This window comes from Lynx rufus, unplaced genomic scaffold (genome assembly GCF_022079265.1).
Source record: "Lynx rufus isolate CCGP_SWC_20201006 ecotype Redwood Valley unplaced genomic scaffold, mLynRuf1.p SCAF_1, whole genome shotgun sequence".
NCBI lineage: Eukaryota > Metazoa > Chordata > Mammalia > Carnivora > Felidae > Lynx > Lynx rufus.
Window position 1 is genome coordinate 115272303 of NW_025814823.1, and position 26150 is coordinate 115298452.

The following is a 26150-nucleotide window of genomic DNA, read 5'->3' on the forward strand; positions in this document are numbered from 1 at the left end:
ATCCACTGGGGAGATGATAGACTACTCATTACATGGTGCCAGAACTAAATGACCAGAAGGTAAAAACTGAAATTAAATCTATGTATCACAGGATGGAAAATATAAATTTTAGAATAAAAACTAAGTATCACAGGGGCACCTGGGTGGCTCAGTTGGTTGAGCGCCCAACTCTTGATTTTGGCTCAGGTCATGATCTCAAGATTCGTGGGATCAAGCCCTGCAACGGGCTCTGCACTGGCAGCACAGAGCCTGCTTGGGATATTCTCTCTCTCCCCTCACCCCTCTCTCTCTTTCTCTTTCTCTCTCTCTCTCTCTCTCTATTTATTTATTTATTTATTTATTTTGAGAAACATTAAAACAAACAAACAAACAAAACTAAGTGTCACAACTTTATACTCTGGAGATTCTAATATAAGAGGATTATCTTTACAGCCTCAAAGTAAGGAAGAGTTTCTTAAAACATCAACAGAACCAAATGTAAACAAAAAGTGCTAATTTTGACTTTACAAAAATACTTTAAGACATCTATACCAAAAAGCAACATAAGCAATGTTAAATGACAAGCCACATACTAGAAAATATTTGCTACGCATATAACAAAAGATTTGTATCCAGACTAATCTTAAATATAATGAAAATATTTTTATTTAGGTATCAGGATTATATAAAAACGTTTTTCAATACCCACTAAGCAATAAACAAAAGACTCAATGGAAAAATGGGGAACAGAAGAAGTTTTTTTTAAATGTGGCAGTCCTGAGAAGACAAAAGCATATAAAAACAATGTGTTCAACCAAAAGAAAGGAAGGGAGAAGGAAGGAAGAAGGACATTTCTGAGCAATATATACAGTATGATTCCAATTATGGGATGAAAAAGTATTCAACCTCTATAGTAGTCAGGGAAAAGTGAATTAAGACAAACAAAACACATGGGGTGCCTGGGTGGCACAGTCGGTTAAGCATCTGATTCTTCATATCAGCTAGGGTCTTGATCCCAGGGTTGTGAGATCAAGCCCTGTATTGGGCTCATGCTGGCAGCGTGGAGCCTGCTTGGGATTCTCTCTCCCACTCTCTGCCCCTCCCCCACTCATGCCTGCGTGCACCTGAGTGCTCTCTCAAAATAAATAAATAAACATTAAAAAAAAAGAGGAACAAAATAGCATTTCACACCCACTAGATTGCCCCAAAGTGAAGACAGGTATATAATAAAGCATGAAAAATAGATATGGCACATATAAAATTTAGAACACTAGTTAGCTCTGGGGAAAAAAGGGAAATACTATTAAAAAGGGTTATGAATTGGCACAAAAACAGACACTCAGATCAATGGAACAGAATAGAGAACCCAGAAATGGACCCACAAACGTATGGCCAACTAATATTTGACAAAACAGGAAAGAATATTCAATGGAATAAAGACAGTCTCTTCAGAAAAGGGTGCTGGGAAAATTGGACAGCGACATGCAGAAAAATGAACCTTACACCATACACAAAAATAAACTCAAAATGGATGAAAGACCTAAATGTAAGACAAGAAGCCATCAAAATCCTAGACGAGAAAGCAGGCAAAAACCTCTTTGACCTCAGTTGAAGCAACTTCTTACTCAACACGTCTCCAAAGGCAAGGGAAACAAAAACAAAAATGAACTATTGAGACCTCATCAAAATAAAAAGTTTCTGCGCAGCAAAGGAAACAATCAGCAAAACTAAAAGTCAACTGACAGAATGGGAGAAGATATCTGCAAAAGACGTATCAGATAAGGGACTAGTATTCAAAATCTATATAAAGAACTTATCAAACTCAATGCCCAAAAAAACAATCCAGTGAAGAAATGGCAGAAGCCATGAACAGACACTTTTTCAGAAAAGACATCCAGATGGCTAATAGACACTTGAAAAAGATGCTCAACATCACTCATCATCAGGGAAATATAAATTAAAACCACAATGAGATACTACCTCATACCAGTCAGAATGGCTAAAATTAATAACTCAAGCAACAACAGATGTTGGTGAGGATACGGAGAAAGAGGGTCTCTTTTGCACTGCTAGTGAGAATGCAAGCTGGTGCAGCCACTCTGGAAAACAGTATGGAGGTTCCTCAAAAAATTAAAAATAGAACTACCCTACGACCCAGCAATTGCACTCCTGGGTATTATCCAAGGGTTAACAGGGATGCTGTTTCGAAGGGACACATGCACCCCAATGTTTATAGCAGCACTATCAACAATAGCCAAAGTATGGAAAGAGCCCAAATGTCCATTGATGGATGAATGGATAAAGAAGATGTGGTATATATACACAATGGAGTATTAGTCGGCAAATCAAAATAAATGACAAAGAATGAAATCTTGCCATTTACAACAACATGGATGAAACTAGACGGTATTATACTAAGCGAAGTAAGTCACAGAAAGACAAGTATCATTATGACTTCACTCATAAGTGGAATTTAAGATACAAAACAGATGAACATAAGGGAAGGGAAGCAAAAATAATATAAAAACAGAGGGGGACAAAACATAAGAGACAAATACAAAGAACAAACTGAAGGTCGTTGGAGGGGCTACAGGTGGAAGGAAGGGCTAAATGGGTAAGGGACATTAAAGAAGACACTTGTTGGGATGAGCATTGGCTGTTATACATAGGGGATGAATCACTGGATCTACACCTGAAATCATTATTGCACTATATGCTAACTAGGACATAAATTAAAAATAATAAACTTAAAAAATAAAAATAAATAAAGCAAAAAAAATTATGAAAGGTTTTCTACTGTTTCCAATATTTCATTCTTTAAAAAAATCTGAGGCTGGGGCTCCGGGGTGGCTCAGTCGGTTAAGCGTCCGACTTCGGCTCAGGTCATGATCTCGCAGTCTGTGAGTTCGAGCCCCGCGTCGGGCTCTGGGCTGACAGCTCAGAGCCTGGAGCCTGTTTCAGATTCTGTGTCTCCCTCTCTCTCTGACCCTCTCCTGTTCATGCTCTGTCTCTCTCTGTCTCAAAAGTAAATAAACGTTAAAAAAAAAATTTTTTTTTTAAATCTGAGGCTAATAAAGTAACCTTAAGTTTATTAAATCTAAATAGTGAGTCTAAGATTTCCTAAACTCCTCTTTATGTCTGAAATATATATATTTTTTAATTTGAGAGAGAGGGCGAGAGAGTGCATGCAAAAGTGGGGCAGTGGGGAAGAGGAGCAGAGGGAGAGGCAGAGAGATAGAGAATCTGAAGCACATTCTACCCTCAGTGTGGAGCCCAATTCCACAACACTGGGATCATGACTTGAGCTGAAATCAAGTCAGACGCTCAACCTACTGAGCCACCAAGGTGCCCTCGAAATATTTCATATTTTTAAAATAACATCAAGAGAAAAACATTTATGTATCCCTGGCTAGAAAAGGCTTTAGTATGTCATAAAAAACAGAAACCATGAAATAAGAGATTAACAATTTTGTCTAAGTAGACATTTTTAAGTTCAATACAGAAAATACCATAGGCGCACCTGGATGGCTCAGTTGGTTAAGTGTCCAACTTGGGCTCAGGTCATGATCTCACATTTTGTGGGTTCAAGCCCCATGTGGGGCTCTGTACTGACAGCTCAGAGCCTGGAGCCTGAAAGGGATTCTGTGTCTCCCTCTCTCTCTGTTCCTCCCTCTCTCGTGCTCTGCCTCTCTCTGTCTCAAAAATAGATAAAACATTAAAAAAAATTTTTTAGGGGCGCCTGGGTGGCGCAGTCGGTTAAGCGTCCGACTTCAGCCAGGTCACGATCTCGCGGTCCGTGAGTTCGAGCCCCGCGTCAGGCTCTGGGCTGATGGCTCGGAGCCTGGAGCCTGTTTCCGATTCTGTGTCTCCCTCTCTCTCTGCCCCTCCCCTGTTCATGCTCTGTCTCTCTCTGTCCCAAAAATAAATAAACGTTGAAAAAAAAAATTTTTTTTTTTTAAATTTTTTTAAGAAAATACCATAAATAAGGCTGAAAGAGAAATGACAAACTTGGAAAAAATATTTTTAACACAAAAGGTTAGTATCTAAAATGTAAAGACTTCTATTGTTTCAACAATGAGGTGCCACATTAATTGTTCTACAAATTAATTCAATTAATTTATAGCTCCTTTGAAGAAATAGTTTCTGAGGTCCCTGCAGGATTTAGCTCTGACCCCAGGAAGACTAATCCCAACTGTTTCATTCCCTCTTGAAAACTAGCCAGACTATAGTCTGGGCTATAGATTTGTTCATTCCATCAACCTCCTCTGAGTTGCTTTCCACCACTACCTCCAATGTTCATGAGAGTGTCCTTGGGTTTGAACTTCTATACACTCTTGCAAATGAAGTCATAGCCACTGGGAACAGATCAGTACCTATCTGTTTTTATGCCCTTGTTTTTCTCCAGGCAAAATCTGTGAGCCAGGGCTCCGGAGCTGGGAGTGGTGACAATGACAAGCTTCTGAATGACATCCTCACTCTAGGAGTTGATTGCTTAGTGGGTTGGGGGACAGCAGCCTGAGGTTCTCTCAGCTTGCTTCTTCCAGCATGGTACTACCACCTCCTGAGCCAGGGTGAGGGTGACTAAGGTCTTAGTGTTCTCAGTGCTCCACAACCAGGTTAGAGCTTCCATTCCACAAGCAGGAGATGGGCAGGAAAATGTACTCTTTCACAACAGCCTCAGCAATAGGAAGCTCAGGACAGGATGTGAAATGCTCAACTTCTACTCCTTCCAAGAAGAAAGGCCAACTGGGAACTAGGGGTAGAGGGAAGCCTGTGTTCTAAACTGCAGCAGTGTGAAGCAGACAAGTGGGGAGGAAGAGCAATGTCTTGGTTCAAGTAACAAAAACTCTCGTCTTTCTTACTGAATTTACATACATATGCTTGAATAGATATTTTCTTTTTTGCTGTCTTCCCTTAGGACCATTTGCAGAGACTTAAAAAAAATTTTTTTTAAATAATTTTCACCAGTTACACTGGGCAGTGGGTCAGCAAACCTCCTGATACTTTCATGGTAGAAATCAATCTCTCCTATATAATTTCTATGTTTTAAATAAGTATATTCTCTACAAAACCAGTAACACTCAAAACAAAAACAAAAATAAAAACAGAGGAAGAGAGAGAAACTGAAGCCTGCAGGAGGTAGGAATGAAATGGTTTTTAAATCCCATTCTGGCTACCTCTCTGACTCTGTAGTTCCACTCTCCTCTTTACACAAAGATTTGAATTATCCTCTAAGAACCTCTTTCTAAGAACAGTCACTTACTTAATGAGAAGCCTGGCAAACCTGAAGTACCCTCAACTTTGGGAAGCATGGTATAATCTTCCTTAAATCCAGATGTTAATAAAATGCACATGGAACCAAGGAAGAAATGTCATAGGCAATGAAATCATGGTGGCAACTACTGTGTAGAGCTGATGAAAATGACATTAGAGCCTAGTTTTCAGGCCAAGCAAGTAGGCTAAGAATCCTATAGTCAAATCCATGTCCCCTCCTTTTTGCCAAGAGCTACTCCTGGTACTTGATAACAAATCTGTCAAAAATCTGCTTTCATAGCCCCACCTTTGCATAGTTTCATGACATCTCTAGAAAACATTCTTTCATTTCTTTTTTAATTTTTTTAAGTTTATTTGTTTATTTTGAGAAAGAGAGAGACAGAGAGAGCAGGAGAGGGGCAGAGAGGGGGAAAGAGAGAACCTCAAGCAGGCTCTGCGCGGTCAGCAAAGAGCCCAATGTGGGGCCCAAACTCAAAATCTGAGATCATGACCTAAGCTGAAAACCAAGAGTCAGATGCTTAACCAACTGAGCCATCCAGGTGCCCCTAGAACATTTTTTTCTTAATCATCCTGCTTGAGATTCAGTGGGCTTTTTGAATTACAATTCATGTCTTTCATCAATTTTGGAAAAGTATCAACCAAACCTCTTTAAATAAAGCCTCTCTCCCATTCTCTTTATCCTTCTAGAACTCATGTTATACTTTTTGTTCTATTCTCTTTACCTCTTAACCTCTTTTTTCCCTTTTCATTTTTCCATTTCTGTCTCTCCATGCTGTACTTTGGGTAATTGTCAATTCTGTATTCCAGTTCACTTAATTATTCCTCAGCTGTGTCTATCCAGTTATTTGCCTTATCAATACTTAATTTTTAACTGCAATTATTATATGTTCCAATTCTAGAAGGCCTATTTGGATCTCTTCCAAATTTTGCTGGACATTGTCATTTTTGATAGTACATTATTCTTTACTCATACTTTTGATAAAATCTTTTATTTCTTTGAATATAGTAAGAGAATTATTTTATACTTTGTACCCTCAGAATTTTACTACCTATAGTTTCACAGGTCTGATTATGTTGCTTCTGTTGTCTTTTACAGATAATGCCTTATTTTTTGGACTGTTTTGTGATATTTTTATTGTAAGCTCCTAATCATTGGAATTTGTTCTTTGTGGAGATGCTTTCAGGCCTACATTTAAGATGTATTCTTCCAGGGGCACCTGGGGCTCAGTCGGTTAGCATCTAACTTCCGCTCAGGTCATGATCTCACAGTTCGTGAGTCTGAGCCCTGCATCGGGCTTTGTGCTGACAGCTCAGAGCCTGGAGCCTGCTTCAGATTCTGTGTCTCCCTCTTCTCTCTGTTCCTCCCCTGCTTGCTCGCTCTCGCTCTCTCTCTCTCTCTCTCCCTCCCGCCTGCAAAAATAAATAAAGATTTTTTAAAAATTAGAAAAAAAAAGACATATTCCTCCAGGGGTGCCTGGTTGGCTCAGTTGGCTCAGTGTCCAACACTGGCTCAGGTCACGATCTCACAGTTTTTGAGTTTGAACCCTGTGTCAGGCTTGCTGCTATCAGCACAGAGACCACTTCAGATCTTCTATTCCCCTCTCTCTCTGTCCCTCCCCTGCTGGCACTCTCACACTCAAAAATAAATTTTAAAACATTTTAAATAGTTAAAAAAAAAAAAAAAGATGTGTTCCTCCAAAGAGGATTTATATACATGTTTCTATTAGTAACCTGCAAATTTTGCCTATTGGGAACATTTTTTTTTAACTTATTCTTATGTAAACTTTCATATAGACTGAAGTAGACAGAGAATGGTATGATAATCTTGCCCAGACCCATAACTCAGCTTTTAAAATTATGAAGTCATGGACAGTCCTGTTTCATCTATACCCCCACCCATGCACTTACACATTTCCTCCATACAAGCATAAAGCAAAACTCACACATGCTATCATTCTACTCATAAATTTTTTGGTATGTTTCTCTAAAATGACTTCAAAAAACACACAATATCATTTCACATTAAAAACTTTTAACAATAATTCCTCAGGATTATTAAATACTAAGGAATTGTTTGAATGACTCCAATTATCTCAATTTTTTAAGAGATTGCTGATTTGGTCAGGATCTAAATACAGTATAATTGTTTGATACTTATCTTAATTATCTTTTAATTTACAGGCTTCATTCCATTTTTTCTTATAATTTGTTTGTTGAAAAATTCCGTAATTCTACAGTTTCAAACAGTCTAGGTTTCTCTGATTATGTGTCCATTGCATCACTTAATATAGCCCCTGTCCCCAGTATGTCCTTTAAATTAGAAGTTGGATCTTGATCAGATTCAGATTTGATTTTCTATCCAGATGACTTCATGGGTGGTGGTGTGTACTTCTATAAGAAGGCATGTCCAAGTCAAGTTCCCTAGAAAATAGATTCTAGGACTTGTAGGCAAGTGGTTTACTACCAAGTGCCCTTGGGAACATTATCTTTGAGGGACGAGGCAATCAAGATTAGGCAATGAGAGAAGGTGGACTGTGATGCAGTTCCAAAAGAGGTCTCACTTGATCCCACAGGGAGCTCTAGAGATAGAATAGTTTTTCAGAGTTGTCTCCTTTGAGGCAAGGGTAGAAGTCCTTTAAACCTCTGGCAGCAAGTGGGCAGCCCCAGAAAGAGGCCATAACCTTGGGTAAAGCAGGTTCATTCTGGGTTAATTCTTGGAGGAACAGAATCATGAGCCTTGAGTAGCTAATACTCCCAGACTTGTGGAAATAAATGCCTTGGTTGGTCTTGAAGGGATATCTGGATGTACATCACACCATCCACTGCAAGGCATATAATGTTCGATTCCATTTCTTTGTGGGATGTTAGCAGCCACTGATGATCATTGCCAAGATCCAATGATTCATTAAACATTATAAAATGGTGATATTCTAACTCCAGTCTTCCTTTTTTAGCTAGAATTTCTCTGTCAAGATGAACTTCCCTTCATCAACTATTTGAGTACACTGAAGTTTCTCATCATATGGAAAGGTAGGATAAATGCTTTATTATTTCTATTTATTTGGTACTTTTCATTAGAAATTGGTTTCCCACCCAGTAGCCTCCAAAGATGATTAATGAAATAGGCTTATTTTTTTAAACATGATGATGAACTTGGGGCTATATAGATATATAGATATATAGATATATAGATATTTTATTTGATACATATATTTGATTTATATATATATAGATTTGATTTGCTTTAATTCATTGCAGTTATGATAGCCAATGGAAACTATTTCATGTTGACTAATGAGTCCTTGACACAAGACCCTACTAAGTGTTTCAGAGGTTCCTTATTTTCTATTATGACAAGATATTTACCATCATTTTGTACACGTCTTAGTCCAGACTTGACATCTGCAATTTCTCCAAGAAATCACAGTTCCTTTTAGTGGAAAATCTAATTTTAGACAGAAATGGTATATAGAAAAGACAATCTAGAGTGAGAATTGATCATTGTTATTGGGTTTAACTTTTTACCTAATGGAAAGAGCAAAAAAAAAAAAAAAAAAAACCAACACTTTTTAAGGAAAAAAATTCATCATGAGTTCATACTAGTACTTCCAACTCAAAGTCAGGACTAAGGGGGATTTTACACAATCTCCAATTTTACATTAGTATTTCCCTTCTGTCATGCTGAAAATCCTGGTTCTCAGAGAAACCAGCATAATTATTCATCTGTTTCATCCCACAATTCAGTCTCAGAATAACAACACCAACACTTCCATCAACACTAAGATATCTGAAGTTTTGCAGGCTTTTTTTGCCTTTAGGATATATCCAAATAGAGATGCACAAATTATTGGGTTTCAAAATCATACAAAATAGTTCTCCCTGTGTGATTATGCCACCAATTCTATAGATAGATTCAACTGTTTCATTTAGCTCTTAATTTTTATACTTTGAGTTTTTTAACTATATTAAATATCTGCATAACTGGAAAGTCCCACTCCCTATAACATAACCATCTATCCTTCATTTTTAAAAATAGAAGCATATGCACACGATTAATAGCAGTTATTCATACTTTACCTGCTTTTTCTCATTTAACAACGTATCCTAAAATGTGTCACAATAGAAATAGTCTATATTATAAAAAAATATTCTTTGAGCTTTTCTATGACCATGTAGTACTCCATGCAGTAAGTTATATAATTCATTTGGTCAGTTTCCTAATGATGGACATTCCTGCATTCTGCTATTACAAAAAGCAAATGCATAATGTTATAATGAGTGCTACCATGAATAATGGTGAACACACATATCATTTCATATTTTTACCAATGTACTTTAGGGATAGAATTCTGGGAGTAGAACTATCATTATTACAAGGGGAGAAAATAATAAGCTATTTTGCTAGGTACTGCCAAATTTCTTTCAATAAGGACTGTACCATTTTATAGTTCCACCAACAACGTATGAGAACCTATTTCATGACAACTTCAGAAAACAAGTATGCTATCAACGTTTGGATTTCTGCCAATCTGTAGGTGAGAAACAGTATCTTGGTATAGTTTTAATTGGTTTTTCTCTTCTTATGAGTGAGCATTTTTTCACATGGTTAAGCCATTTACTTTTTTTTTAATTCTGCGAACTGTGTGTGTCTAGCCCATTTTTTGGTAGGGTTATTATTAGTTGTGTTTATTCTCTATTTTTAGGTGTTCTTTATAAATATTAGGAGTATTAATGCTATATCTGTAATATAACTTGCAAACATTTTTTCCAGTTATTTATTGAGACCATTTTAGCCTAAATTCACAGCTTGACAATTTTCAGGCCACAAAAGGAATATGATTTCCACCCCAAATGCACTCTAGGGCTGGCTTGGGTGAGGAATTTTCTGGGGAATTTTTCTCCCTTCTATTCAAAACCAAATTGTCTTAATATCTCCTTTTGAGTAGATTTTCATTTTTCTAATTCTTCTTTTCATGGGCTGTAGGCTTTGTCTCCTGTCCCCCAGTTTACAAAGCCATGAAACCAAAAGCTCTTGGCCACTACAGAATGGCAATGTCCCGAGGACTGTTCTAAGTTTCAGTTTTCCTTATTCACTTAGGATTTGTGTTTTCCATTATATTTGTCTTTAGGACTTCTCTCACTTCCTTGCAGGGCTACCACATAAAGAATATGATGTTATTAATTTCCCCTTCCATTATACAAAGCAGTGGCCCTACAGTTTGTTGGGTGATTTGAGCATTTAAGGAAATGTTTATATGCTTATTAATCCAGCAACTTCGGGTATTCTGAACCATGAACGCTTCTCGTGAAATGTGAACCACCACTTGCTAGATAAAGAAGTCTCCAGGTTCCCCATTTCATTTTGTTTACATCTTACATTATTGTTTACATCTTAATTACAAATATAATATAGACTCATTGGAAGAAAAATCACACAAAACAGAAAATAAAAAGCTTCCCTGCTGTTAGTGGCTTCATTCCTCCTACAAATTTTTGGTGATTTCAGCTTTTAAGTTAGACCATTTAGTTTGTACCATGAAACGCTCTAAAACACTCTCTCTAAAGTTCTGTGGGTACCACAGAATTGGGAACCAGTTTCCACTCTCAAGAAGCTTTCAATTCTATTAGGGAAACAGGAAAGAACTGGCATACACGGAGAATTACAGGTATTTAAGAGTTGGTTTAGGAGTCCAGACAAATGCTAATAAAGTTGAAAGGAAAAAACTCTGTGGACTGGAGTTAGGCAAGGAAGAAATTAAGAAGGAGGTAGTCAATAATGAAAAAAACTGAAGGCAGCTAGAGGATGTGGAGGAGGCAGGGGCACATCACAGAGATAGATTCAAAAGAAATGCTCAAGGGACAAGTTAATTAAGCCAAGTGGTACCTCCCTACCAGAATGAAGTCTTGGTTTCTGCAGTAGTCAGGATGGCTAGTCAGGCTTAGAGCTCATTCTCCATTTGTCATTAATTGCCATTTGAAAAAATATATCAGACTTTGAATGCAGCCTTAAAAGCTACAGCTATCCAACTGCCTAGGGCCAATCTTGGCTAATATGCTAATCAATTTATCAGATATAAAACTGTTTGGGCACCTCCCCTGTCACTAGAGGAGTGTGAAAAATTAGTTCTTGGAATCAAGAGATCAGAACTACTCCTTGGAGTCACATTTGGACTTTTATCAAACGCTGACATCTCCAACGTCTGACCTCATCCCAATCTCTAATCTTCTATTTTCTGGGCCATCAGCTGGGACTGGGAGTTGGGGGGGTGACACATACTTATTTCCACAACTCAACTTTAGATTTTAAAGGGTCAAAGAATGGTATCTGAATCATCCACTGTTACACCATTAATAGTAACAACAGCACTCACCACACCACCCCCATGTGGAAAAACATTTCATTTCCTGGGTACAAGCTTTTTCTTTTGTTTCTTCATTTATTCTTTCGGTAATTATTTCCTAGCTCTCAGTACGAGGTTCTGTGCTATATACTAGGGAGACAACCAGATTGGGATAGAAAGCAAATCCTATCCTTCTCATACAGTCTAAGGTTATCAACAATAAACAGGTAATCAAACAAAGATATAACCGCAAATTGAGATGAATGCTGTGAAGAAGCAAAAGGAATTTAAGAGGAATTTAAGATACGACAGAGAGAGCCTGGAGATTTTATTAATACGAATATGTTCAGTTGCAAGTAACATAATAAATACTACCACTGATTTTTTAAAAACAAAGACGTTTATCTCTCCCGAAAGAAGTATGGAAGTAGACGGTTCCTAAATCAGTATAGTGGCTACACTCTATCATAAAGGACTCAGTCTCCTTCTATCTTTTCCCCTCTTTTATTTCTGTGCCTCAGCATGTTGACTTTTTGTCCTTGGGCTTCTCACCTCAGTAATCTAAACTGCTATACTTCTAAGACAACTGCAATCAAGGGATAAAGAGGTGGCCAGAGTCTCCTTACTTTCTTTTTAACTAATCTCTACACCCACCATGGGGCTCGAACTCAAGACCCCAAGAGCAAGGGTCGCATGCTCTACTGACTGAGCCAGCCAGGTGCCCCTGGACTTCTTATAAGAGAGCAAAATCCTTCTGAGAAGCTTTATTTTTTTAAAATTTTTTTTTCAACGTTTATTTATTTTTGGGACAGAGAGAGACAGAGCATGAACGGGGGAGGGGCAGAGAGAGAGGGAGACACAGAATCAGAAACAGGCTCCAGGCTCTGAGCCATCAGCCCAGAGCCTGACGCGGGGCTCGAACTCCCAGACCGCGAGATCGTGACCTGGCTGAAGTCAGACGCTTAACCGACTGCGCCACCCAGGCGCCCCTAAAATCCTTCTGAGAAGCTTTATAAGCAAACATCTCTTTATGTCTCTTTGGTCAGAGCTGGGTCACATGCACATCTCTAAATCAATCTACATCCACAGAGATTGGGATTAGTGTGCTTGGTTTAGATTATTCATTTCCTAGCAGTAGGAGAGTGAACCCTCCCTTTCTGAACATGTTGCTGTCCTCACAATTATCCAAGTTCCTTAAAATAGATCTTAAAAAAGGGAAATCATTTTTTAGTAGACACAATAGTGAAAATAAAAATCCAAAAGATTCATTCACCAAGTAAGTAACTAAATAGAGACAAAGACGACTCAAACATCCCTCAAAAGTTTCAAGCTTGGGTAACTACGACAATCACACTGCCAAGAATAGATAAAAAGAGAATGTGGGAGGAAAAACTTAGTTTGTGAGAAAGACAGAAAGTAATTCCACTTTTTTCTCCTTGAGTTTGAGGTGCAATTAGACTGGTAGAAATGGAGGATGAGACTTGAGGGAAGAGCTAGACTTCAACATTCATACTGGAATCATCCACAATGAGGCAGGATTTGAAACCATGGGGATAGACAGAACCACTGGTACAGAAAAGGGAGAGAGCAAAGGGAAAATGTCAGAAAAAAATCTTGGTGAATAGCTATAATTAGGAAATAGTAACATGATGATGTTGCCATAAAAGGAAAAGGAGAGGGAATAATTAATTTCAGAAATACAAGAATCAAAGGACCACAATCACATGGCAGCCAAGAAGTTTCTTCTTTTTTTTTTTTTTTTCAATATTTTATCTTTAGGAGCGCCTGGGTGGCTCAGTCAGTTGAGCGTCCAACTTCGGCTCAATTTACGATCTCATAGTCTGTGAGTTTAAGCCCCGCGTCAGGCTCTGTGCTGACAGCTCGGAGCCTGCAGCCTGCTTCGGATTCTGTGTCTCCCTCTCTCTCTGACCCTCCCCCGTTCATGGTCTGTCTCTCTCTGTCTCAAAAATAAATAAACGTTAAAAAAAAAAAGATTTTATTTTTAAATAACGTCTACCCAACATAGGGCTCGAACCCACACCCCCAAGATCAAGAGTTGCATGCTCCACTGACTGAGCCAGCCAAGTGCCCCAAGAAGTAGTTTCCAAAGGAAAGGAGTGATTGACATTGTTGACTGCTACAGAGATGTTAATGATTCCAAAATACTCTTGAAAATTTTCAGGAATGGTAGGAACATAATGCTCATGTGCACTTAATTGGATCCCTTTTTGTCTATTCTTTTAATGAGTTTGGAAGGGAAGGAACATATAGGTTGTCATGCTGGAGGCAACAGTAAAGTGGTAGTGGTAAGGAGCCACTGGATAAGTAAGTGAGAACATTGTGAGCTAAGAGGAAGGAGCCTGGAGAGAGGGGAGAAGGTGAGGAACACTGATGGAAGGGGAAAATAGATGTACAGAGGCTGGAGCTCACGTTAAGGCTAAAAGCCAGGTTCAGCAGTAGAAATGAGAATGTGAATAATGGAAGTAGTCAGAGAACATAAGATGTTGAAAAAAATGGGAAATGAATTTCAAGGTATGTAGTGAATAACAGAAGTAAGGATAAAGGTCAAGAGAGGGGAGAATGTTGATCCCCAGCAAACTCATAAAAGCCATCAAGAAAGAGAAGAGAAGATGCAGATGGGCACTGAAATTCACTAAGGATGGCAGGATAAACATCTGGAAGCTGGAGGCTAACAGGAAGAGATGGGACTCGGTGATAAGACACTGGCCAAATGGCAAAAAAAATGAATTGGTAAAACTTTAGTGGGAAGAGTATAACTGAGGAAACCAGAAAGACAAGAAAGCATGGCGTAAGGAGTACAGGGTCAGGCGCGGGGGAGACATTCATTTTATAAGGAGATGTAACTAACATAAAATCTGCTAAGGAGGTTCCTAGGCAGATGACCAGAAGAGACAGGATAGAACAGAATCCTATTCCAGGGATCCATCATAACAGAATTTAATTGCAGTATGACTGAGGGCACATGTACATCCCTTTTTGTACCAGGCACTGGCCCATGACCCCTACGAACTGTGGAGAGTTCAAACAGAAGTACTGCCTTCAGTGAGAACCTACAACCCCATATAATTGCATAATAACGCATACATATGCAGATGAGAATGTGAATTACTAAAGATGGATACAGAACATGAAAACGATGGAAAAAGGGGCACGAGAACAGCAAAAGCCAGCGTTCCCTGGGGCAAGCACACCAATTTCTTGATAATTTAACTCCTGACAGATAAAAGGTAAAAGCTACACATAGAGAGGTAAGAGGAAACAAAAGAAGGTAGCCCGCACTTTGGCAGAGAAGCCAAAGTATTTCTTACTTTGAGAAATAAAACTGAAACCAGATTACAGGAGGCTGCATGGCGTCTCAAATTCACTAGGCCTTTCAGAGACTTCTCACACACAGAAGCACAAATTACTTGTCCAGAATGCCAGAGATTCCTGGTAAGTCAGACTGTACACAAACAGACCCAAGTGCCCTTATGAGATGATATCAGGTCAGAGAAAGGCCAGTGAAAATAACTGACTTGAAGAATAAAAAAGGAGGCAGAACAGAGAGAGAAGGAAAGAGAGGGAGATGGGGGGACGCAGGGGGAAGGGGCATTGAGATGGGGAAGGAAGAAAGAAACCATGAAAAAATGAAGCTGCCAAAGGCATCAGACCCCAATCTCCCTATCTCTGCCTATCTTCTTATGCAAGAGAGTGACCAGTCTTATACAAAAGCAACAAACAGCAAAAAATGAGTGTCTGTGACCCATACGTAAGTGTGAATAATATTTAAGTAAGGGAACAGGGGCCATGTAACATTCACTGGCCATGTCAATTACATTTACGTCAACTCTTTCTTCTTGATCTTGTAATAATTGCCTCATGTTTAACATAAGGCAAGATATTTCTTTATCCACAGAAATGTGTGTGGAGGCTTTATTAAGCAATTAACCCAAGTAGGCAAATAAACACCCTCATGAAACATCAAGATTAGTACCAAGATATATAAGTGGTAGGACAGAAGCAGAGAAGAAAATTAGGAAGATAAAGGTTTATACTGTGAAAACAAAAGAAATAAAAATTGCCTTACAGTGAAAACTCAATAGTAAAAAGGACTCATAGTGAACATGATGATGTTATACCCCTTATCACTGACAGGAGCTTTATAATCGTTTTCACAGGACATGTTGTATATTGTGTTATTTCATATTCACTCAACCTTCTGCGATGCAGAGAACAGCTATCATTGTTTTTAGTTAACAAATGAAAAAGTGAGGCTTTGGGGTCCCTGGGTGGCTCAGTTGGTTGGGTGGCTGACTTTGGCTTGGGTCATGATCTCACGGTCCATGGGTTCAAGCCCCGTGTTGGGCTCTGTGCTGACAGCTCAGAGCCTGAAGCCTGCTTCAGATTCCATGTCTCTCTCTCTCTCTCTGCCCCTCCCCCACTTGCACTCTGTCTCTCAAAAATGAGTAAAAATATTAAAAATTAAAAAAAAAGAAAAAAAAGAAAAGGTGAGGCTTAGAAAGGTGAAATCACTTGACTGTGGGCAATCAGTAAAGAACAGACACTGGACTTGAACCTAGATCTTCTGACTCTTGGTGCTGTGGTCTGACTGGTCGTCCCAAATACTCGAACTTCTGGACTGAGCAGCATTCTTGCCCATAAGCAGAAAACAAGGAGGAAAGATGCCTAAATAACACTGAGACTATGTTTTCAACATGCTCACTATCCCTTGAATGTCCTCTTGACAAAGAGCAAGCTCAACCAATCACACACTGTGTGTGTGTGCACGTGAGTATACACGCATGGTATGTGTGTGCATACCTGTATGCCGGGGGCAGGTAGGGAGCTGCAAAACCAACACTTAGGACATCAACAGTAAGTCATGAATATCAGGTTAGAGCACTGAAGCCTGCCTCTCTGCATGGAAACAGTTACCTTGCATCAAGTTCCTCTTTGCATAAAACAATGACATTTTCATGATGTTTAGGAGCCTGCTTTTGGCTTCCAAAAGCTCTGGCGCCATACCATGCTGTCACTGTAACTGCCCTCCAGTGAGCCATCAAAAGCTTGGCTAGAATATTTTAAATACAGCAGTTTGCTTGCCACCAAAACACTAAGTTGCGATATTTTATATTTATCTCTATTTAAATTTTAGTGATGCTGCATAAATGTTAACGTGGTCTTATGCTAATACAATCACAGAGAAGTCTTAATAATACCATGTACTGGCACACCCCCAGGGTGAGTTATGGCCTGCTAACCAGACCTAATGCATGCTTCTCAAGTCATTTAGTTAGTTCCTTTTATTTATTTATTTTTTTTTTCAACGTTTATTTATTTTTGGGACAGAGAGAGACAGAGCATGAACGGGGGAGGGGCAGAGAGAGAGGGAGACACAGAATCGGAAACAGGCTCCAGGCTCTGAGCCATCAGCCCAGAGCCCGACGCGGGGCTCGAACCCACAGACTGCAAGATCGTGACCTGGCTGAAGTCGGACGCTTAACCGACTGCGCCACCCAGGCGCCCCTAGTTAGTTCCTTTTAAATAAGATGTGACATCAAGAATGTTACACAGTTTCCCCCAAGAAATGAGTTTCCAGAAGCAATGGCAAGGGACATTTGCTCATATTGAAAGTAGAAAGAAGGTACTTGGGATTACAGGAAAGAATTCCATAAAGAGTCTGGGGAGAGAGCTTACTAATGTTTGATTTAGTTATTTCATGGCTTTTGAGAAACAAAAAGTGAGCCTCAGTAAGTTCTCAAGCTTTTAAAGCCCTGAAGGTAAGACCCTGGACTTCTCTCTAGGGCTGAAATCACAATGTTACCAATGACAAACTCACTGTTTCTCTACCATTCCAGTGGATGCACATGCAAACATTTCCTTGGGCTTCCTAAGAGCCTGTCTAGGCCTGGTAGATGAGACTGAGGGAGGTGGAGGGCCCTGGAAGCCACAGCCTTGACTGTCAACAATACAGCCACAGGATAACCAGGGCTTGAATATCAAGGCACGTTAGCCATAAGGGACACAAAGACGTGCAGGGTGCTCAGCCTTCCCTCATGCAACAATTCTTCTAGCCTTCCCAGCTTTGCCCCTCAATTTACTAAAAAAAGATGCTGAAGCCTTTCACAATGAGAAGGCATCAGAGATTCTGATTAAACGACAATAAACATGGATGAAAGGCAAAGGAAATCTTTTCAAAACAAAGCCTGCAATGGTAGAAATGTTCAAAATAGCCTTTCTGCTGCAATATCTTAATCCCAGCACTCAAGCAGAACAACCCCTAACAGCCACCACCCATGCCCATGCAGCAAGATCCAGAATACTGGTTATTTTAGAGGCACAGGAACAGATAGGAACAGATTTTCAAAAATGAAAGGAACTACAGCTACCAAGGACCAACTGCAGCTTGAAGACGTCTTGACCTTTTTAGTATAGTGATGTAGTACCCAAAAACCTTTTTGCATCCACCCTTTAGAGATGCTGCCTCCCCACTCCTCTTGCCTTATCACTTTTCTAGCATAAGCCAGAATAAGTGAAATTAAAACAAATCCCAACCCAGAGAGTACAAAAACCTGATTGCATGTTGACTGGTACCAGACAATCAGAAGACATAATCCCCTCCAAGAGGCCCCCCTTGGTCAGGTTCATCATTTATTCATCACCAGACATGGCTTCGCTGCAAAAGGATCAACTCTTAGAGTTCATTCCTTCCCACCCAACTAGCTATGGTTGCTCTAACTTTTTATTGCTTTGAATACAAAAGAATGTGACCTACAGTACATTATTAAATGTCCTTAAGAGAAGGCAGAACAGAAAGTTGTACATGGTAAAAATATCTACTCGGAGTAAGGGCAGAATCAAATTCTTACTCTCGTTTCATTAGGATTACACTAAAATGTGGATAGGCACGTGCAAGAAAGAGTTAAAGTGTAACCTTCTTCCAGGCCAATCAGGCCAAAAATAAAGCTATACTTCACCTGAAGGACCCCCACAATTCTGCCAATGGGATGTCCATCCATGTCATGCCGCTCACCTGGAAAAGGCAGCCCCCAGCACAAATGCAGCATACTCCTTCACCAGGGGCTCTGTGCTGTTCAGCCCATTGATCACCACTTGAAGGCCACCGAAGGAAAGCAGGTCCTGTGCATTATCCATCTGTAACAAAGACATGGCTTAGTACAGTCCAGCCATCAAGGATTACTGCCTTTCTTTTGGTGACTATTCTAAAAGCCTAAAAAATCAAGTAAAAACCAATGGAGACCTTTCTAACTGGAAAAAGATATGTAAAAACAACCTAAATTCATAAATTTGAGATTTCTGAATTCATCTAACATGATTTTCGAGCACCTGTGTGGAAATGGCAGAAATGGCACCTAGTTATTGTTTATGCCAAACATGTCCTGGAAAATTCTAAAACCATAATGAATCACAAAGCTTACTCCAAATGTACAAGCTGTTAACACAAAGATCTGACATCATCAGGACTAGTAAATAGTGCCATGCTTCCTATTGATGTCTAGTCCTAATGCAGGCAGTGGAAGCAGCAGACACACACACAAAAAAAGGCTTTTTCAAATTTTGTTATTATTATTGTTTAAATGTTTGTTTATTTTTGAGAGGAAGAGAGAGAGCATGAGCAGGGGAGGTGCAGAGTGGGGGGGGGGTGGGGGGAGAAGATCTGAAGTGGGCTCTGTGCTGACAGGAGAGAGCCTTATGCAGGGCTCCAACTCACAAACCATGATATCATGACTTGAGCCCAAGTTGGATGCTTAACTGACTGGTGCCACCCAGGCGCCCCAAAGGCTGTTTTTTAATTAGAAGTCAAGGGACTATGGAACATGAACCCTGTTGCACAGGAAGGGGGGTCTAGCAGAGTGCTAGAGGAAGAATACCAATAATACCTCCTCTCCTCTCTCTTCCTCACTTCATACAGTCTAAGGCTGACTCACTGTGAGGGCACTCATGATAAAATGTATACAGAAGTCTCTCTCAAAGGCTATATAGTGTGATAAAATTCTATCAAACAGCACTGGTCTAGGCTATCCTTTAAGGTCCAAAGCCCCAAGTCTAGACTCTCTTTTATTCTAAAGGGAATATCATGCCCCAGGCTTCATTAATATCCTGGAACAAGAACACTCAACTTGCTCAGAAAGGTCACTGGATCCGGTTTCCTTCATGCAGTAACTATGGTCTCCACTGGAAATACCTTTGTTGATACAAAGGCTGCCTCCTGCCCACAAGTGGATTCCACTCTACAAATCATCAGGACAATGCAGGAAGCTAGAGCCCAACAATGTATCTGCTACCCACCTTTTTCCTCCAGATGCCACAGAGCCACTTCCTAACTTTGTCCTTCTAAACTAGACAAAGGCTCTAACAGAGAAACTGAGTTTGAAGGACTCTGATTCTTCCTGTGTTTCTGAGTGGAACTAGCCTGTTTTTACCACTTAGAAGATCATTTTTATATATTCTTATATCATCTCCACAAGAGCAGTTTTATTTTGTGTCTGTCCACTCTTGTAGATACAGTGATTACAACAGCGTCGAGTATATAATTAGGTACTCAATAAATAATTGGGTTTTTAAAAATGTTTATTTTTGAGAGTGAGAGAAAGAGAGGTAGTGTGGGAGCAGGACAGGGGAGGGGGGGGGATCCAAAACAGGCTCTGTGCTAATAGCAGGGAGCCTAACGTGGGGCTAGAACTCGTGAACTGTGAGATCATGACCTGAGCTGAAGTCTGGCCCTTAACGGACTAAGGCACCCAGGAACCCCAATAAATAACTGTTAAACCAACGAACAAATCTGATAAAAAAAAAATGTTACTTCAATAAAGTCTACTGTGAATTAAAAAAAAGGCAACTTGGGGTATCTGTGCCAACAAAATGGATGGATCCCTGGTACCAGAGACCTAAAGACATGGCCAATCCAGGGTCCTGAACAAGCATCGACTCTGCTGTGCCATAACGGACCTAAGCCAGGGCTGGGATTTTTCTGTCCCAATCCGTCCTTATGAAGAGGAGTGATTACTGGGCCATAGGCCAGCCAACTAGGGAGACTGAGAGTTGACTGTTTGCTGACATAAGCACTAATAATACTTCATGAGCCTTCCTTTCTCACATACTCTAATTTTAAAACCTAAGAACGCACTGCCTCTTTTTGATCCTCCCTCCTCCAAGTTTTCTGGATAACAAAGCCATGGCTCAGAGCCCTGTCATTCCATGCCTGGGGTGGCCACTTGTCAAACCTGGTAGGAGTTCTTAATGGAGCAGCTGCCAGTCTAACAGCCGCAGAGCAACACAGCCCAGAGTCCTAGAGGTTCTGATGCAGATGTAGTTTATCTTTATTACTACAAAGACAATTCAGGGTGTTATAAATTCTAACATTTAGATAAGCACCTCAATCTCTTCAATATGTTTTCTCATTTGTTATTTCACTGAAGATGAGGAAGAATCATTCTGCTCACTGCACACCAAGAAGATCTAGCTTCAAAATCTGGGCCCTGCTCAGTATCACACAGGAGAAGGCATCATCAGGGCCCAGGTCTGCAGTTCCCCATCTAGATCTGGGGCTATAACTTTCCCCAGGCTGCCTTCAGTTTGGGGAGGGACAGGTGGACAGAAACTCAAGGCAGAGGGAGGAAGGGCGGGCATGATTAAGGGAACTGTGCCAACACTCTGGCAGAAAAGAGAGAACAGAGCACTGTACAGGCAATGAGAGGATAGGAAACAGAGAAAGGGAGAAATGATGGTTAATAACTGAGGAGTCATGTGAGGGGAGGCAAACATACTGCCCTAGGGTACATGGGGCAGACAGAGGCTGTACCTCATAACTCACTCACTATTTTCCAAATACACAGTTTAGCTTTTCACAAATCTTGTTTAATAATTCCAATATAGCTGTGAAGAGTCCTAGGGCAGAGCCTGTTTGGGTCCTTGAAGCCTGTGGCTCCTCAAAGTTTCTAAACAGTGAGTCTAGAACCAGAGTGGACTGGTGAAGTTTCTGGCAAGGGGAGTCCTATCTTCCTCAAAGCTAGCACTTTATTACCCAACTCCCCATCACAACTAGAATTAAAGGTTAAGCTGTGTCTCCTTTAATTCCCCTGTGAAATCACAATTCAACACTGTGGTATGATAGCCTGACATACCAGCCCAAAGCGAGAACCTTGTATTTCTAATCTAAAGGCCGATGACTCAGAACATTTATGACTCTTCTGCCAACAGAGCCAAGTTTGGCCTCATGAGGAAAATGGTTCCAGGGCTGACCTCAAACTAAGTTACGTGATGTTGAAGAAACTTTTTACCCCACCTAGTAACCCATGAAAGCAGAATAGAACGTCACCCTAGAGAGGACCCGCCACCAGATAACTGGCAGGCTTGTATGAGAAAAAAATTTTGGAGGGCGCCTGGGTGGCTCAGTCGGTCAAGTGTCCAACTTCAGCTTAAGTCATGATCTAGCGGTTTCTGAGTTCGAGCCCCGCATCGGGTTCTGTGCTGACAGCTCGGAGCCTGGAGCCTGTTTCAGATTCTGTGTCTCGCGCTCTCTCTGCCCCTCCCCTGCTCACGCTCTCTCTCTGTCTCAAAAATAAATAAAACATTTTAAAAAAAGTGTTTTTTTTTGTCTGGGCCCTGCTAGCCTCCTGGGTACTCACTGCCCTGTGGCTATAAGTTCTCCAGTGATTTTGGCCTTTTATGCTCAACTAAAGTCAGGGCCTATAGAAACCTGATACCTAAAGATCTACCCAAGTATGTTAAGTGAGAAAAAAATAAAAGCTGCCAAGATCAGAGCAGGACTGAGTTGGCCACTAACCCCTAGGATCCTTAATCCTTTAAATATCTGCAACGGAAAAGCTGTTGGAATTCTTGTTTTTCACCCTGGAGAGAAAGACAGGAAAAGGGAAAGAGAACTCAGGCCCACTTTCTCTCTAAGAGGATCACAGACCTGCTATTTGAGGCCTGAGAAAGAGTTATGAGCAAAGAAAGAAGATGAAGAGGCCACATCATAATTCCTGCAGATAGAGTATACACTCATCCTCTCTCATCACAAAGGCAGGCAAAATACTAAAGAAAGAAAGAATGTCTTTTAGCCTAGTTTATAGAGAACAAGGACGCAGTCATGCGTGGGAGGATGCTGAAGATCTGTATCTTGATGAGGATCTCAAACAAGCTTTTGATTATGATTACACAGTCTTCCTGGGCCACCATCATCCTTAGTCTGAATTACCGCAATAGCCTCCTGTCTGGTTTCCGTGCTTCTACCCACACCCCCTGCCTCCAGTCTAATTCTTAACAAAATGGGCAGAGGGATCCTTTAAAGCCAAGTCAGAGCATGTTGTTCTTATGCTCAACAGCCTTTAATAATGTTCAGTTTCATATTCTTTTCCATGGTCTACAAGGCACCCCATTATCTTCCTCTCATTATCTAAGCTTCATCTACTTCCCTCTCTTCTTTCAGCTCCAACTACATGGACTTGCTCTGATTCCATAAACACACTACACATGCTCCCACCTTAAGGGTTTGGTACTTGCTGTTTCTCCTGCCTGAGATGCTCCTTTCCAACACTGCCAGGCCTTACCAAGATCTACCTTTATTTTCCTATAGCATTTTTCAAATTTAAACACACCATCTGTAATTTATTTATGAGTTACATTTATTATCTGTCTCTGCTATACGGTAAGCTCCAATTTTGCTCACTATATGTATTTTAAGTGCCTGTAATAGGTCTTGGTACTTAACTGGCATTCAATAAATTAATTTATTGAATAATAAACAGGTTTTCTTGGCTCCTTCTCCTTAGATCTACCTAAGCCCTTCTGAGCTTCATTCAAATGATACCAGTATCCTGGAAGAGGCAGAGTGACCAAAAGGTGAAGAGCACAGTTTTGGGTCAGACAGACCTTACTGCAGATCCCAGCTCTAGCACTCACTAACTGGGTGAACGTGGGCAATCTCAGATGTGACCTGTGTCTTACTTGCCTCAGTTATAAAATGGAACTAATAACAACACCCACTCAAAAGGCAGCTGTGGAAGCCAACGAAATGATGTGTACAAAGTACTTGAGTAAGTGGCTTGTCTGTGGTAATGCTCAATAAATATTAACTATTATAATTATGGCCCAAGTGTGATCAGTCCTTTCCCTGCTACAAACTCTCTAACGAGTCTTAAAATTAAGGATAAAATCTTAAAGAGCCTGCTATTCCCAACTCCACCTCTCTGAAACTCTAACTTTTTCACTTTAGGTATGCTATCCTATCTAGCATTTCCCAGGTCCTCAGTCTCACCAAGCTCTCTCTTCTCTACCTTAGACTCTTTGCACATGTTATTTCCCCTGCCTAAAGTAATCTGATCCAAGGGTTGGCAAACTTTTCCAAAGGGGCTGACAGTAATTATTTGTGGCTTTTGTGAACCATAGGGTTTCTGACACAACTATTAAACTCTGCACTGTACCATAAAAATAGCCCCCAACAATAGAATACATTAAAAAACAGGTGTGGTTGTGTCCCAATAAAACTTTATCTACAAAAGCCTTTTTCAACACCTCTAACTAGGCTAAGTTCCCTATTATATACTTCCACATTACACTCTGGAGCCATTATCACAATCTTAAATTTGAATTATCTCATTATTAAATTTTTCATTCTTCAATTGTTGTCTATTTTGCCTCTGCTGTATCATCACTGTTGAAAAAATAATGGAGGTTAACATTCCCAATGAAAAAGAGATTAGCCCTCCCTTCTAGAATTTATCTTACTATAATAGCTATTAGTCTAGGTTAAAAGTACTATATGCCCTGAGAGAGAAGTAAAGATGTTGATGCTATTTCCTTAGGATTCAGGGCAAGGAGGTTTGTTGTCAGAGAGGTTAGTTAAAAGTCAGATTTATGGACAAAGAAATACATTACCTGATGGACATAATATTCAAGATCAAAGAGTGCAGCAATCTTCTCTTCTAGGCTGGAGCTGGAACTATTGAATTTGTTGATCAGCCGTACCATGATCTGCATATCAGTCTCAATGACAACATTCAGCTCCTCAAAGTCCTTCTTCAGCTCCTCAATGGGGCGAAAGAGCCGTTTAATCTTGGCCTGTCTTGCCTAAGCAGATAATTGAAGCAAAGAGATAATTAGGTCAATTGGAGACATTTCCCCAAGACTCTTGTGGTCTACCATGGATGCCCATTTTCAAACAACTACTGCTCCAGAATTCAAAACCTTCTTTCATCTGTACTATCCAAAAATCCTACCACAGGAATATCTCATCTTATTGCACTTCACTTTGCCACACTTAGAGATAATACATTTTTTACAAATTTAAAGTCTGTGGTAACCTGCATTTAGCAAGGCTATCAGCACCATTTTCCCAACAACATTTGCTCATTTTGTGTCTGTCACATTTTGGTAATTCTTGGACTATATCAAACTTTTTCATTATTATTATATTTGTTACTGTGCTCTATGATTAGTGGTTTTTGAGATTACTACTGTAACTGTTTTGGGTTAACAAACCACACCCATATGACAGTGAACTTAAGTGATCAATGTTATGTATGTTCTGAATGTTCCACTGACAGGCAATTCCCCCATCTCTCTACCTCTCTTCGGGCCTCCTTATTTCCTGAGACACAGTGATAATAAAATCAGGCCAATTAATAACCTTACAATGGGTTCTTAAGTGTTCAAGCGAAAGCAAGAGTCTCACGTCTCATTTTAAATAAAAATCTAGAAATGATCAAGCTTAGTAAGGAAGGCACATCAAAAGAAGAGATAGCAAAAGACAAGCCTCTTGTGCCAAACAATTAGCCAAGGTGGGAATGCCAAGAGTTCCTGAAGGAAATTCAAAGCGCTACTCTAGTGAACACAGGAACAATAAGAAAGCAAAACAGGGGCGCCTGGGTGGCGCAGTCGGTTAAGCGTCCGACTTCAGCCAGGTCACGATCTCGCGGTCCGGGAGTTCGAGCCCCGCGTCAGGCTCTGGGCTGATGGCTCGGAGCCTGGAGCCTGTTTCCGATTCTGTGTCTCCCTCTCTCTCTGCCCCTCCCCCGTTCATGCTCTGTCTCTCTCTGTCCCAAAAATAAATAAACGTTGAAAAAAAAAAAATTAAAAAAAAAAAAAAAAAAAAAAGAAAGCAAAACAGTCTTATTGCTGATATGGAGAAAGTTTTAGCGCTCTGGAAAAAAGATCAAACCAGTCACAACATTTCCTTAAGCCAAAGCCTAATCCAGAGGAAGGCCCTAAACTCACTTTAATTCTATGAATGCTGAGAGAGGTGAGGAATCTGCAGAAGAAAAACTTAGAGGCTAGCGGAGATTGGTTCATGAGGCTTAAGAAAACAAGCCACCTCCATAACATACAAGTGCAAGGTGAAGCAAAAGTGCTGATATAGAAGATGCAGCAAGTTTTCCAGAAGATATAGCTAATTCACGAAGGTGGCTATATTCAGCAACAGATTTGCAATGTAGATGAAATAGCCCTCTATTGGAAGAAGATGCCACCTAGGACTTATATAGTTAGAGAGGAGAAATCAATGCCTGGCTTCAAAGCACAGGCTGATTTTCTTGT

The 26150-nt window shown here is 40.1% G+C and overlaps 1 protein-coding gene across 2 annotated transcripts in view; it reads right to left on the reverse strand.

Moving 5' to 3' along the window:
- The window catches only part of SIL1 (SIL1 nucleotide exchange factor), a 219560-nt gene that overhangs the window by 54748 nt on the left and 138662 nt on the right, over positions 1-26150 (reverse strand). For both annotated transcript variants that reach the window (XM_047085431.1, XM_047085439.1), the window contains 2 exons: positions 24495-24686; positions 18628-18749 (listed from right to left, as the gene is read on the reverse strand). In XM_047085431.1, the coding sequence (XP_046941387.1) occupies positions 18628-18749; positions 24495-24686 (314 nt within the window). The remainder of the gene's footprint in view (positions 1-18627; positions 18750-24494; positions 24687-26150) is intronic.